This window comes from Takifugu flavidus, unplaced genomic scaffold (genome assembly GCF_003711565.1).
Source record: "Takifugu flavidus isolate HTHZ2018 unplaced genomic scaffold, ASM371156v2 ctg141, whole genome shotgun sequence".
NCBI lineage: Eukaryota > Metazoa > Chordata > Actinopteri > Tetraodontiformes > Tetraodontidae > Takifugu > Takifugu flavidus.
In genome coordinates this window covers 213,588-226,595 of record NW_026621877.1, presented here as the reverse complement: position 1 = coordinate 226,595, position 13,008 = coordinate 213,588, and the positions used below count along the sequence as shown (strand labels likewise).

General features: G+C 49.9%; 2 protein-coding genes across 6 annotated transcripts; both read left to right on the top strand.

Moving 5' to 3' along the window:
* The first annotated feature begins 777 nt into the window (after window positions 1-777).
* On the top strand, window positions 778-8,514 carry LOC130519716 (CTP synthase 1-like). Its single transcript, XM_057023211.1, has 18 exons — window positions 778-1,022; window positions 2,597-2,764; window positions 2,924-3,094; window positions 3,213-3,313; window positions 3,748-3,864; window positions 3,935-4,018; window positions 4,256-4,336; window positions 4,426-4,577; window positions 4,733-4,865; window positions 4,950-5,038; window positions 5,830-5,924; window positions 6,376-6,438; window positions 6,546-6,589; window positions 6,657-6,753; window positions 6,814-6,869; window positions 6,953-7,049; window positions 7,129-7,273; window positions 7,377-8,514. Exons 2-18 carry the CDS (start codon window positions 2,599-2,601, stop codon window positions 7,453-7,455), a joined length of 1,770 nt encoding a protein of 589 aa, XP_056879191.1. The 5' UTR covers window positions 778-1,022; window positions 2,597-2,598; the 3' UTR covers window positions 7,456-8,514.
* On the top strand, window positions 7,377-12,465 carry rab42b (RAB42, member RAS oncogene family). 5 transcript variants are annotated; one of them, XM_057023239.1, is made up of 3 exons: window positions 7,377-7,490; window positions 9,482-9,701; window positions 11,772-12,465. In XM_057023239.1, exons 2-3 carry the CDS (start codon window positions 9,523-9,525, stop codon window positions 12,202-12,204), a joined length of 612 nt encoding a protein of 203 aa, XP_056879219.1. In that variant the 5' UTR covers window positions 7,377-7,490; window positions 9,482-9,522; the 3' UTR covers window positions 12,205-12,465. The 5 variants fall into 5 exon arrangements, with proteins under 5 accessions (XP_056879219.1, XP_056879217.1, XP_056879218.1 ...); XM_057023237.1 differs by having other exon boundaries at window positions 9,479-9,701; XM_057023238.1 differs by lacking the exon at window positions 7,377-7,490 and adding an exon at window positions 8,693-8,948 and having other exon boundaries at window positions 9,479-9,701.
* The last annotated feature ends 543 nt before the right edge of the window (window positions 12,466-13,008 follow it).

The window sequence follows — 13,008 nt, the reverse complement described above, 5'->3', positions numbered from 1 at the left end:
GTCTCGCTTGACCGGCGCCATTTTAAGGGATCCTTACGCGTAGGTGTGCCGCTAATCGATTGGCGGAGCGTTTACCGTAGTGCACCCACCAAAGGCGCACAGCAGATTTTGGAACGCAGTCCACACACAAGGCGCTCCATATTATAAGGTGCACCGTCGATTTTTAAGAAAATCTCAGTGGTTTAGGCGCTTTATAGTCGTGCAAATACGGTAGTATGGTATTGTAGTGCTGGGGAGCTCGTACTGAAAAAGGGTGACTGGACAAAGGAGCTACCTTTTGCTCGGTGGAACAAGCAAGCCACTATTTGAGACAGATCTGATCAATCTAATACTGAATGATCAAGCCAGGAAGCAGTGGTGGTGCGAAGCCACAGATCATTTTAAATACCAGGTTTATGTAGTGGAATTTAATGACACTTTAGGGTTAGGGTTAGGGTTAGGGTTAGGGTTAGGGTTAGGGTTAGGTAATGCTGGCCCAGGATGCTACAGTGGTGATGGTGGAGGGGTTACTTATCCATATTCTTCACAATGTGTTTCTAAACAGACTGAATAGGTTTTAATGTTGTCTTACAGCTTTGAGACCAGCTGGTGAGACAGTATGTGGGGTGGACTGTTATCACTGCATGTCTCAATTATTTTCCCCATTTTGACACATTGCTATGATTAAATAAATAAATAATAAATTTATTTGACTCTCGTGACCTTGAAAATGCAGCGATTGCACGTCCCCTAGCGTTAGCATTGCAAACTCCGAGAGCTCGTTGGTTGACTGTGGAAGGCGGAGGAGCAGCGTGTGCCTGACAGTCCGTGCTGAGGGCACCGAGTTCCCAGCACCCTGGATACAGGAAGGAAACTGCAAAGGGTTTTGACTTGATCCGAAAGGCAGTTTTACGCACATGCCCGGGAAAAGTGGAGTATTTGGTTGCTTGGAAGCAGTAGTCTGCGTAAAGTTTAACTGATTAACTATCAGTGCTTATCGGCGCCGACAGTGAACTAACAACAGTTTCTCTTCAAGCCTTCAGGTATGTCTGTGACGTATTTTTAGACATGTGCCACATACTTCAGAGTAACTTTAGAACTCACTCTTTCTTCAACGCTCTTGCTGTTTCTGCAATGTTACGAGAAAATTGACTTTTGGAACTACGAAGTTTTATCTTATTAATTCGCATTTAGAGCTTTTTAGTAAAGGTTTTTATTTGCCACGTGATTGGCGCGTTTATTGCGTCATTGGGACTTGCCGCCATCTGTTCATGATCATGAACTTTTTAATATGAGCATTAATTTTGCATTTTTTGTAATATTATATATAAGTATATAAGTATTTTAAGTCGTATCTGAGTTGGGTTTTTTGAGTAAATGATTCCAGGCGTATTATGTCTTAAAGTGTTTAATCTGTACACAAAAAACACGCTGATTCGCTTCGAGGAGGGTTAGCCTTGATAGCCTTTTATTACTCCCGCCTTATGCTTTATATTGTCGTGCTGGCAATACCTCAAGCTTAATATTATAGAGTTTGGAACAAATACCTTTAAAACATATTGGATCCTTTGTTAATCTGTTCAGAATGGCATCCCAGATCCTGTTATCTGACAAATCAGTGCATTTTGGTCCCTAATTCAGAGATGGTTCTTCAAACATTTGGATCCGTCCCCGTCATGCACTCATAGTGTTTCAGTTTTAGTAAAGCCCAGCTCAGTTGCAAAGTACTACTGAACTCTTCAGCAATTAAGTTAAACATCTGGCAACAAATGCCTTAAACAGGGGCCACAAAGTGATGTTCTGTAAAAATCCCTTTTAGTAAGTTCTGTTCTCCCTCGGGGGAGTTCTCCGTTACTGCCGCTTGGAGCGTTGGGGAATTTCTCAAACATCTTGTGCAGTCGTGAGCTACAGAAAATGAAGAAATGACGACACCTTGACCATTTTGGAAACAGAATTTTCAGGCCTGTCTGAGTCAATTTTGCAAAAAATGTTTAACTCCAAGCTAGCCTTAGCTTTGTTAAGCCCCTTTTACAGTGCACAAAAATAGTGCGTTGCCCCAGGTCATTTTGGCACGATGAAAGGGTTGTGGCGGCATTTCGTCCTGGGTCGATGTGGGTCTCCTGCACGATGAAGGATGCCACTGAATGACCCGATGACTCTAATGAACCAGAGAGCAGTGATGTATCTTCTCTGGGTCAGGCTGAACAGACCGTCTCCAACAGCTCAGGCCCATGTGGAAATGATATTTAGGCTTTCCCTCACCCAGATCTTTAGGGCAGATCACCATCATGGCAGAAAGCTCTCCAGTCCTAACCCTAACCCTCTAACCCTAACCCTCTAACCCTAACCCCCTAATCCTAATCCTAACCCTAACCCTAACCCCCAACCCTAACCCCCAACCCTAACCCTAACCCTAAGGCGGCTACGCTCCCGGTATCACACCGCACCTGCAGAAGCACCCTGCCACACTAATCTGCCCCTTCCAGTCAGGTTGGGGCTTAATTTTGCAGCAGCCACATTTTTTACCTTAAATGTGGTTAAACTGGTTCAGTTAGATGTTTTCACAAGTGTTTTTGTGGCAGTTAATTAATTAAATGTGTTTTACATTCACATGCAGCTATGAAGTACATCCTGGTTACTGGTGGAGTCATATCTGGGATTGGGAAGGGAATAATTGCCAGCAGCGTGGGAACCATCCTTAAATCCTGCGGCCTTCATGTCACAGCTATAAAAATCGATCCCTACATAAATATTGATGCCGGCACCTTTTCACCCTACGAGCACGGTGAGTTAATGAGTTCCAGGAGCCTTTCATGGATCTTCTGCCGTCAAATTCGATAGCAACATGAGCGTGCCACATGGAGGAGTGACACCTTGTCAGATGAGTGGCCCTGAGAAAAGGTTGAACTTTGATTCACCTGTGTCGTCCTTGTCATGCTTTCAGGGGAAGTCTTTGTTCTTGATGATGGCGGGGAAGTGGATTTGGACCTGGGGAACTATGAGCGCTTCTTGGACATCCGTCTTACCAGAGACAACAACCTCACCACTGGAAAGATCTACCAGTCAGTCATCAGCAAGGAGAGGAAGGGAGACTACCTGGGCAAAACGGTGCAGGGTGAGCCAAGAGGCCGGGTCACATGTTCATGGGAGGGGCTTTGAGATTCGCCATGCTTGTGATTTCCTTCCCAAATCATTTTTGATGATTTGTTATCACTTGAAAAATCTGTGGTCAGTGGTGCCCCACATTACGGATGCCATCCAGGAGTGGGTGATGAAGCAGGCCAGGGTGTCGGTGGACGACGACGGCATAGAACCCGAAGTTTGCATCATTGAGGTAAAATGGAGCTGTTGGCGTCAGAAGTAGAACCAACACCGCAGGTTGTTCCTTTTAAAATGCTTCCAGTTGTTGTGGGCCAGTTTTGGCTCCGGAAGGTCATCAAAAGGTGGTGGTGTCCTGGATGTTTGGGAGGAATGAGCAGCAGACTATTGATCTGCATTTGAACGTCAGCTGTACAGCACTTTCACGAGAGGCTTTGCCCGTCGTCAGCACTCCTTCTCTAGACGTAGGGTCTCGATCACAAAGATCTAGGTCACAGAGCAAACAAAGACATCACTTTTTTCCTACAGTTGCTTTTCTATCCAGTTGTTCTTGTGATCTGAATAAAACCAATTTTTCTGCAAGCCTAGAGGCGCCGCTAACGTTAGCTCAGCTGCTGAGACATGATGCTAGCGGTTCCTGCTCTCTAACGCGGCGCTGTGTGCCACCAGCTGGGCGGAACGGTCGGAGACATTGAGAGTATGCCCTTTATTGAGGCCTTCAGGCAGTTCCAGTTCAAGGTGAAGAGGGAGAACTTCTGCAACATCCATGTCAGCTTGATCCCACAGGTATGGCCCAGTGATGTTGACACCACTCTGTCATCACTTCTTCTGTTCTGATTTGCATTTGTGTCCTCAGCCACAAACTACTGGGGAGCAGAAAACCAAACCAACCCAGAGCAGCGTTCGAGAGCTGAGAGGTCTCGGCTTGTCTCCAGACCTGGTGAGTCACATGGGCTTCCCCCCCCAGGGTGGCGTGTCCTCCTAGCTGGAACCCCACTGTGAAGCCTTTTGTCCAGCACAGTTGTTGGTGTCATAAAAGCAGCTCTCCCCTTAATTTGCTTCGCCACAGTAACTCCTTTGGGGATTAAAAGATACTGAGGATATTTGATAGTATCATTTGTAGGATAACTTGCTAGCCCCCCTCCCTGGCTAACCTCATTGTACGGATTGTAACCAGATTATGTGTCGCTGTTCGACGCCCCTGGAAACGGCAGTAAAGGAGAAGATCTCTATGTTTTGCCATGTGGAGCCTTCACAGGTGAAGTATCTCATTGCACTGTAACATAGAATATTCCAGCACATCTTTCTTTGAGCAACTCAAGGAATCTGTTTTGCGTTTGTTGGTAGGTGATCTGTGTCCAGGACGTCTCCTCCATTTACAAAGTACCGCTCTTGTTAGAAGAGCAGGGGGTTGTCAACTACTTCTGCCGGCGTCTGAACATGTCGGTGGAGACGAGTCCCAGGAAAATGCTCTCAAAGTGGAAAGAGATGGCTGACAGGTAGGAAAATGTTCCAGGGTTAGCAGTTAGCTAGCAGGGTTAGGGTTAGCAGCTAGCAGGGTTAGCAGTTAGCAGCTAACCCTAACCCTGCAGCCGAATCCCACATTCTGAAAAGTTCCTCTTTAAGCACAAGACAACATTTTGTCATATTTCAGGTCTGATCGTCTTTTGGAACATGTGACCATCGCCCTCGTTGGAAAATACACCAAACTGGCTGACTCCTACACGTCTGTCATCAAGGCGCTGGAGCACTCGGCTCTGGCCATTAACCATAAATTGGAGGTCAAGGTAAGGATCATTTTTCCAAATAATGTGAAGGTCATGTTGTGGTGTTTGTTTATTTATTTATTTATTTTGCCTGTTTTCTTCCAGTATGTAGACTCTGAAGATTTGGAGGGCACCACTCTCGAAGAGGAGCCAGTAAAATACCACGAGGCCTGGCAAAAGCTGTGCAGCTCTCAGTGAGTGGGGGTGGGGGTGGGGGTGGGGGTGGGGGTGAGGGTGAGGGTGAGGGTGGGGGTGGGGGATGGGATGGATGGGTGGAAGGGTGCACGAGGCGAGGAGGGCCCCCCTACATGAGCCGGGTCCTGCTCCAGGTTTCTGCCTGTTAAAGGGGAGGTGTTCCTGCCACTGTTCCTGGTTGGGGGTCAGGTCCTGGGGTTCTGGAGAGGGTCTAGAGACAGTTCTGATTGCAACAGATGCTGATAAATAAAGATTGATGGATTTATCTTATAATGTCTCAAAAAGAGAAGACTAAAGCAGTTTAGTAGCCACTGGGGTCACAGCTGGATCAGCTGCAGCAAATCAGAAGATCCACAGAGATTTTGAGTGTATATGACCAGCTTTCTAAAGTAAAAGGCACGGTGGCTTTGCTCTCCTCAGGTTCTCTTCAGGTTCTTCCCAGGTTCTCCCCATGCTCTCTCCAGGTTCTCCTCAAGTTCTCCCCAGGTTCTCCCCATGCTCTCTCCAGGTTCTCCCCAGGTTCTCCCCAGGTTCTCCCCATGCTCTCTCCAGGTTCACCTCAGGTTCACCTCAGGTTCTCCCCAGGTACTCCCCATGCTCTCTCCAGGTTCACCTCAGGTTCTCCCCAGGTTCTCCCCATGCTCTCTCCAGGTTCTCCTCAGGTTCTCCCCAGGTTCTCCCCATGCCTGCGTGGGTTCATGCACTCTCCTAAGCCTTTAAAAGGAAAAGTGCTGTGAGCTTCATGGATGATTGGAATTTTTAAGATGTCTCCCTTTTGCTTTTTCCACAGAGGAGTGTTGGTACCAGGAGGGTTCGGCGTTAGAGGGACGGAGGGAAAGATGCTCGCCATCAACTGGGCCAGGAAACAGAATAAGCCGTATCTGGGTAAGAGAGAAACGATCTTCAGTCCCAGATGTTCCTGTGGAATCCAACCAATCAAATGTTGACATGAAAGAGCTCTGAGAGGGCAGAAGATGTGAAGTGGGTTCAGGAAACCAGAACCTTTTGATGAAACGAGAGCTTTTTCACCTGAAGTTGCGAGACCACTTTAAGAGTTTTCCAGTTCCAGACGTCCATGACACCATGTTCAGGGTTAAAGCAACTTTCTGAAGCAACGTAGAGCTCAAATAAAGACGGGAATGAGAAGGTCAGGAGGTCGTTGCTCACTTTATTACATTTGTTCTGTAATTTGGAGCCAAAGCTGCAGAAGCACCAGATGAGCCGAGGCTGGAAGCTCTGGTAGATCCGGGTTAGGGTTCCGGACACCACGTCTGTTGTCCCAGTTTGCTCTAAAATGGGGCTCATGTGGGAATCCTGTCCATCTTGTCTTCTCCAGGAGTGTGTTTGGGAATGCAGCTGGCAGTGTGCGAGTTCGCCCGGAATGTTCTCGGGTGGGAAGGTGGGTGACTCCGCCGGCGTTTGGGCTTTGGTTCCTGCTGCGTCTGATTCCAGCCATGAAGGAACATCAGAGCCTCCGCTGACCTTTTCCTCTGCTGTCGTTCGCAGACGCCAACTCCACCGAATTCGACCCTCAGTCCGAGCACCCTGTGGTGAGTTCCCCTGTCCCGCTCCGCCGGGTCACTGAGCTGGAATAACCGGAAGGTTGTTGGTTTGCAGGTGATTGAGATGCCGGAGCACAACCCCGGGCAGATGGGCGGAACCATGCGTCTGGGCAAAAGGCGGACTCTCTTCAAGTCCGACACCAGCGTGATGAGTACGTGAGCTCTGGCGCGGACGGTCGCTGCGCTCGTGCACTAACAAGCGTCTTTTACAGGGAAACTTTATGCGAGTGTGGATTTCATCGAGGAAAGACACAGACACAGATTTGAGGTTGGGAATTCTTCTTCACTTTTGCTCCACTCTTCCGGCAGCAGTGGAAGTGAGGACTTCAGAACTCCGTCTTGTCTTCACAGGTCAACCCTGCTCTGAAGGAGCACTTCGTGAAGCACGGCCTTCAGTTTGTGGGTCAGGATGTGCAGGGAGAACGGATGGAGATCATTGAGTTGGAAGGTGGGTCGGGTTAGGGTTACGCTTCCGTGGCGTCCCAGGAAGGCGCCGCCTGGCCTCACGCTCTCCGTCATCCTTCCAGATCACTGTTACTTCGTTGGCGTGCAGTACCACCCCGAGTTCACCTCCAGGCCCATCAAACCTTCTCCGCCATACTTTGGCCTCCTGCTGGCGGCTGCAGGGAAGCTGCAGAGTTACCTGTCCAAAGGCTGCCAGCTGTCCCCTCGGTGAGCCGCCGGCTGCTCGCCACGTCCTGGCAATCGCAGGAAAAAGCTTCTTTTGGAGCGCTGCCGAGCAGCTGTGGTTTGAGCGTCTCTTCCTCTGTTACAGGGACACGTACTGCCACAGCAGCGGCGACAGCTCCCCCGAACCCGAGATCAGTGAACTGAAGTTTCCTGCTTCCCTCTGAAAACAGCAGTTGCCCTGCTTGTACCCCTTGTTCAGGTAAAAAGGTCTAATTAAAGGTTCAGTAATTAAAGGTGCACTCTGCCCCAGCTGACACCAGAAACTCCCATTTTAGTGCTCAGCAAGCCCGTTCTTATCTTCGTAAAGGGATTTCTTGCTCATTATCACGGCAATTAAAAACAAGACAAACTTCTACTGAACAGTTTCACATGAGCCAGATTGGAGGATGTTTTATTACAGAAATCATATCAAAAGCTAGAATGTGCACGTGGATATTGCTTTGAATTCGGCACTATGAGCCGCTACTCCCCCCCCCCCCCCGCTGTGACAGCTGCGGCTCCCAGAACCGTGTCCCATATTTATGGATTCTTTTGGCTTCCTCAATCGCCCCACTGGGATAAATAAAGTTTTCTGAATTTGAATGGATATTTACAAACGAGCGGCCACCAGAGGGCGCAAGAGTAAGACAGGTTTAAGAGGTGTGTGTGTGTGTGTGTGTGTGTGTGTGTGTGTGTGTGTGTGTGTGTGTGTGTGTGTGTGTTGTGTGTGTGTGTGTGTGTGTGTGTGTGTGTCATGCGTAACACCCGCAGAAATGCTGACGATGCAGCTTTTAAGTTAAAGGATAACCACCCACCCCTGTTGGCTCGTTAGTTTTGGAGCCTCAGGTCTTTTTACTGCCGTGTTTCCCTAATGAGCCTAATGAAACCTTTAGAAGAACCTTTCTGTGGACCACAAAGCTCTCGTGGCCTCTATAGGGCAGAAATTACGCTGATTGCATGATGAAAAGTGCTTTAGTGAGTATTTTATTTACGTTCGAGTTACCATTCCACTGAAACTCTTCTGGAATTCTTTGTTTTGTTTGAATAAATTTTGCCATTTGGAAGCAGGTAAATGTAGATATTTCACATATTGAAACCAGGCAGTAAACATAAGAATCCAGCTTTTAGTTTTATTTGGAGCCGTGTTGGAATCGTTGTTTCCACTGCTTTGTTTTCTACGTTTCTATTGTTCAAATGCATCTATGCAAAGTGGGTTTATTCTGAATAAACGTCTTCACTCCTGGTGTCAGTCTCTTCTGTTCCACTCCAAAGACGAGTTTTCCTTCCTTCTGCCGCCAGCGAGCAGATTTGTTCACTATTAAAAACAAGCGAAAGCTTTAGCGGCTCCGCACGTCTGTCAAAATGCTGCTGGAGCTTTTGTGTTTAAAGAATCGAGACACGTTTAATGAGGAGGAACATTCCCAGAGTCACTCTACGTCCCGGTCCAAATGCACGTTTCAGCACCACGTGTTCCGGACGTCGCCACCTCCGCAGTCCCAGAGAACGCTGTGAGTCCTACTTCCTTGAGTGCGCCGCCACCTCCGGCGCTCCCTCGCTCTCCTGGAGCGTCTCCGCCTTCTGTCAAGTATCAACAGTTTTTTCCTGTCCGGGCGCCTCCCAGCAGCTGCTGCCGACCAGGAAGTTGCAGGAAAACTGCACTGACACTCGCATGTATTTTGTGAGATTGACCACCAAACTCGTGGAATGAGTCTGCCAGCTCCTCGCCTCGCTCCTCTCCACGCTCCTCTCCACGCTCCTCTCCTCGCTCCTCTCCTCGCTCCTCGCCTCGCTCCTCTCCACGCTCCTCTCCTCGCTCCTCGCCTCGCTCCTCTCCACGCTCCTCTCCTCGCTCCTCGCCTCGCTCCTCTCCTCGCTCCTCGCCTCGCTCCTCGCCTCGCTCCTCTCCTCGCTCCTCGCCTCGCTCCTCTCCACGCGCCTTGCTCCTCGCCTCGCTCCTCTCCTCGCTCCTCTCCACGCTCCTCGCCTCGCTCCTCTCCTCGCTCCTCTCCACGCTCCTCTCCTCGCTCCTCTCCACGCTCCTCTCCTCGCTCCTCTCCACGCTCCTCGCCGGGAGTAGTCCAAGATGGCTTTGAATAGCGAAGGAGCTTCAGACCGTGACGCGTGTGAGGGGCGGCTGCTGTGCTTGTCTACGTTTGTTCTTGGAGTTGTTGTGAAGGACTCATCTCTTCATCTCTGTCACCTTCTCAGCAGCACATCTGCAGACTCTGTGGCGGTACCAGTTCAGGATCATCATGCTGGGAGACTCTACGGTCGGCAAATCCTCCTTGGTGAAGCGTTACGCTGAAGGCTTGTTCCAGGACTCCATCAACCAGACAGTGGGTGTAGACTTCTACGTCCACTTTCTGGAGGTGGAGCAGGGAGTCCATGTGAAGCTTCAGTTCTGGGACACGGCCGGCCAGGAGAGGTTTAGGTGAGGAAGTCTTGGGAACATCATTCACGCTGGCTTGGTGCTGAGATCTTTGCATGAGACCGTTAAACAAAGCAGCATCTTCAGCTGGACGGAGGAGGACATGCAAATCTTTTGTGTTGCGTGTTCGTGCCCTTCAGCTGTAACCGTCCTGGTCCCAGGACCAGCGCAGGAGGCATTGAGCTTTGAACATGGATCCTTTCTTCTATAGTGAGAGAAGGTTCCATCTCTAAAATTCATCATTTCTATTCTCCGGTTAAATGAACCTGCAACAGCACGTCCTCGTGTCTCCTCGTGTTCTCCATGTGTTCTCCTCTTGTTCTCCTCACGTTCTCCTCGCGTTCTCCTCGCGTTCTCCTTGTGTTCTCCTCGCGTTCTCCTTGTGTTCTCCTCTCCTCACGTTCTCGTGTTCTCCTCTCCTTGCGTTCTCCTTGTGTTCTCCTCTTGTTCTCCTCACGTTCTCCTCGCGTTCTCCTCGCGTTCTCCTTGTGTTCTCCTCTCCTCGCATTCTCGTGTTCTCCTCTCCTCGCGTTCTCCTCATGTTCTCTTCATGTTCTGCTCGTGTCTCCTCATGTTCTCCTCGTGTCTCCTCATGTTCTCCTCGTGTTCTCCCCGTGTCTCCTCGTGTTCTCCCCGTGTCTCCTCATGTTCTCCTCGTGTCTCCTCATGTTCTCCTCGTGCTCTCCTCGTGTTCTCCTCTCCTCGCGTTCTCCTCATGTTCTCCTCTTGTTCTCCTCACGTTCTCCTCGCGTTCTCCTTGTGTTCTCCTCGCGTTCTCCTTGTGTTCTCCTCTCCTCGCGTTCTCGTGTTCTCTCTCCTCGCGTTCTCCTCATGTTCTCTTCATGTTCTGCTCGGGTCTCCTCATGTTCTCCTCGTGTCTCCTCATGCTCTCCTCGTGTTCTCCTCGCGTTCTCCTCATGTTCTCCTCGTGTCTCCTCATGTTCTCCTCATGCTCTCCTCGTGTCTCCTCATGTTCTCCTCGTGCTCTCCTCGTGTTCTCCTCTCCTCGCGTTCTCCTCGTGTTCTCCTTGTGTCTCCTCATGTTCTCCTCGTGCTCTCCTCGCGTTCTCCTCGTGTTCTCCTCTCCTCGCGTTCTCCTCATGTTCTCCTCTCCTCGCGTTCTCCTCATGTTCTCCTCGTGTCTCCTCGCGTTCTCCTCGTGTTCTCCTCTCCTCGCGTTCTCCCCATGTTCTCCTCGTGCTCTCCTCGTGATCTCCTCGTGCTCTCCTCGTGTTCTCCTCGCGTTCTCCTTGTGCTCTCCCCGTGTCTCCTCATGTTCTCCTCGTGTCTCCTCGTGTTCTCCTCGTGTCTCCTCATGTTCTCCTCATGTTCTCCTCGCGTTCTCCTCGTGTCTCCTCATGTTCTCCTCGTGTCTCCTCGCGTTCTCCTCTCCTCGCGTTCTCCTCATGTTCTCCTCGTGTCTCCTCATGTTCTCCTCGTGTTCTCCTCGTGTTCTCCTCTCCTCGCGTTCTCCTCATGTTCTCCTCTCCTCGCGTTCTCCTCATGTTCTCCTCGTGTCTCCTCATGTTCTCCTCGTGTTCTCCTCATGTTCTCCTCTCCTCGTGTCTCCTCGCGTTCTCCTCGTGTCTCCTCGTGTTCTCCTCTCCTCGCGTTCTCCTCATGTTCTCCTCGTGTCTCCTCGCGTTCTCTTCGTGTCTCCTCGTGTTCTCCTCTCCTTACGTTCTCCTCATGTTCTCCTCGTGCTCTCCTCGTGTTCTCCTCGCGTTCTCCTCCCCAGCTGCAGGCAGGTGGTCCCACGAGCATCAGCTCAGAGCTCAGACGAGGGAGGTTTTTCCTTTTTTGGAGACATAATTATGTAGAGAAAGAACGATTTCTTTTACACAGATGGTCGGACGCTGGGGCCATTTATGCTGCTTTTTTCATACATTTGAGAAGTCCAACTCTTCCATCTCTTCCTAAAGATGATTATCACCATCTTTCGCTTATCTAAAAAAACACAACGCACCTCAAACGGTGCAGAAAATCAGCTGATTATTTGTATGACGAGAAGAGAAAGAATTGGGTCTGAACGCTGCTCCTCACACCGAGTGTTGAAACCCCTGTTGTCCTCAGGTCAGTGACCCGTTCCTACTATCGCAACTCTGCCGGCGGCCTGCTGATGTTTGACATGACCAACCGGGTCTCCTTTGAACACATCAAAGAGTGGCACCGTGAGGTGTGTGATCACGTGCACCCTTACAAGGTTCTGTTCATCCTGGTGGGCAACAAGAGCGACAAAGCTGAAGGACGGCTGGTCGGCCGGGAGGAGGCTGAGGCGCTGGCCCGGGAGCTGGGGATGCCCTACGTGGAGGTGTCCGCCAGGACCGGTCAGAATGTCAGCAACGCCTTTGAGCTCCTCGCCAGATGCATCTATGAGGGTCTGCGGAGCGGAGAGGTGGAGCTGCAGGAAGGCTGGGACGGAGTCAAGAGCCTGGCACCACGGGGGCCGAAGGCCGAGAGACTGGGCCCGGTCCGCTCCGCTCCAAAGAGCAAGTGCTGCAGTTAAAACCAGGAAGGACATCAAAGCAGCCCTGGAGGCCGGTTGGGACCAGTAACCATCATGCAGAAGGACTGAAGTGCAGACATTCCGTTTTCATAAAAAAAAACTATCCGGTCACTGCGCAGAGTTGGTGGTGAGATGTTGTCAGACATTATTTTTACACTAAGGACAAACTCCCCATTTCACGAGGAGTTTGTCCTCCGTGTTCTAATGATAATATATTCTATTATCATTACACATATAAAGTGCCCAAATGTAAGTTCCCAATTCATGGAACCTCAGGGCCGCAGAGACTGTTGAGATTTTTAAAAAGAGGCTCAAGACACACCTTTTTAATCAGGCCTTTAATTGATTTTCTGATTATTTTCAATTTATTTTATGTCTTATCCTTATTTTAGTTGACACTTTTACTGTTTTACTCCCTCAGTTCTTAGTCTCTCAGTTTTTAGTCTTTACACCTTTCATCTCATTTACTGTTTTAGTCTGTTTTAGTCTTAGTACTGTTTTACTACTCCAATTCTTAGTTCCTCAGCTTTTAGGTTTTATACCTTTTATCCCATTTACTGTTTCAGTCCTTCAGTTTTTAGCTCCAGTGTCTCCTCATGGTGTTTCCTCATGGGGGCCTGCCAGGCTGGGAGATGTTTCCGGTCTACCGCTGGGGGTGCTGTCCCATTGTCGACCTGGCCTGGGTGGTTAGGGGGCTCTGTGCTTTGGTGTGGAGCCTCCGGACTGTCCAGGTCGGGGTGGTCTTTGTGGCGGTACCACCTGTGGTCACGGACTGTGACCTCCCTCGGCCTGGTGGGCCTCCAA

What these genes read in the sequence shown, in the direction of transcription:
- LOC130519716 (XM_057023211.1), top strand. Translation starts at nt 2,599, where the DNA reads ATGAAGTACATCCTGGTTACTGGTGGAGTCATATCTGGGATTGGGAAG. An exon ending in GTCCGACACCAGCGTGATGA is followed by an intron (nt 6,754 to 6,813) that starts GTACGTGAGCTC and finishes CGTCTTTTACAG; the next exon opens with GGAAACTTTATGCGAGTGTG. An exon ending in GACACAGACACAGATTTGAG is followed by an intron (nt 6,870 to 6,952) that starts GTTGGGAATTCT and finishes TTGTCTTCACAG; the next exon opens with GTCAACCCTGCTCTGAAGGA.
- rab42b (XM_057023235.1), top strand. Translation starts at nt 9,354, where the DNA reads ATGGCTTTGAATAGCGAAGGAGCTTCAGACCGTGACGCGT. An exon ending in AGCTTCAGACCGTGACGCGT is followed by an intron (nt 9,394 to 9,478) that starts GTGAGGGGCGGC and finishes TCACCTTCTCAG; the next exon opens with CAGCACATCTGCAGACTCTG. An exon ending in GCCGGCCAGGAGAGGTTTAG is followed by an intron (nt 9,702 to 11,771) that starts GTGAGGAAGTCT and finishes TGTTGTCCTCAG; the next exon opens with GTCAGTGACCCGTTCCTACT.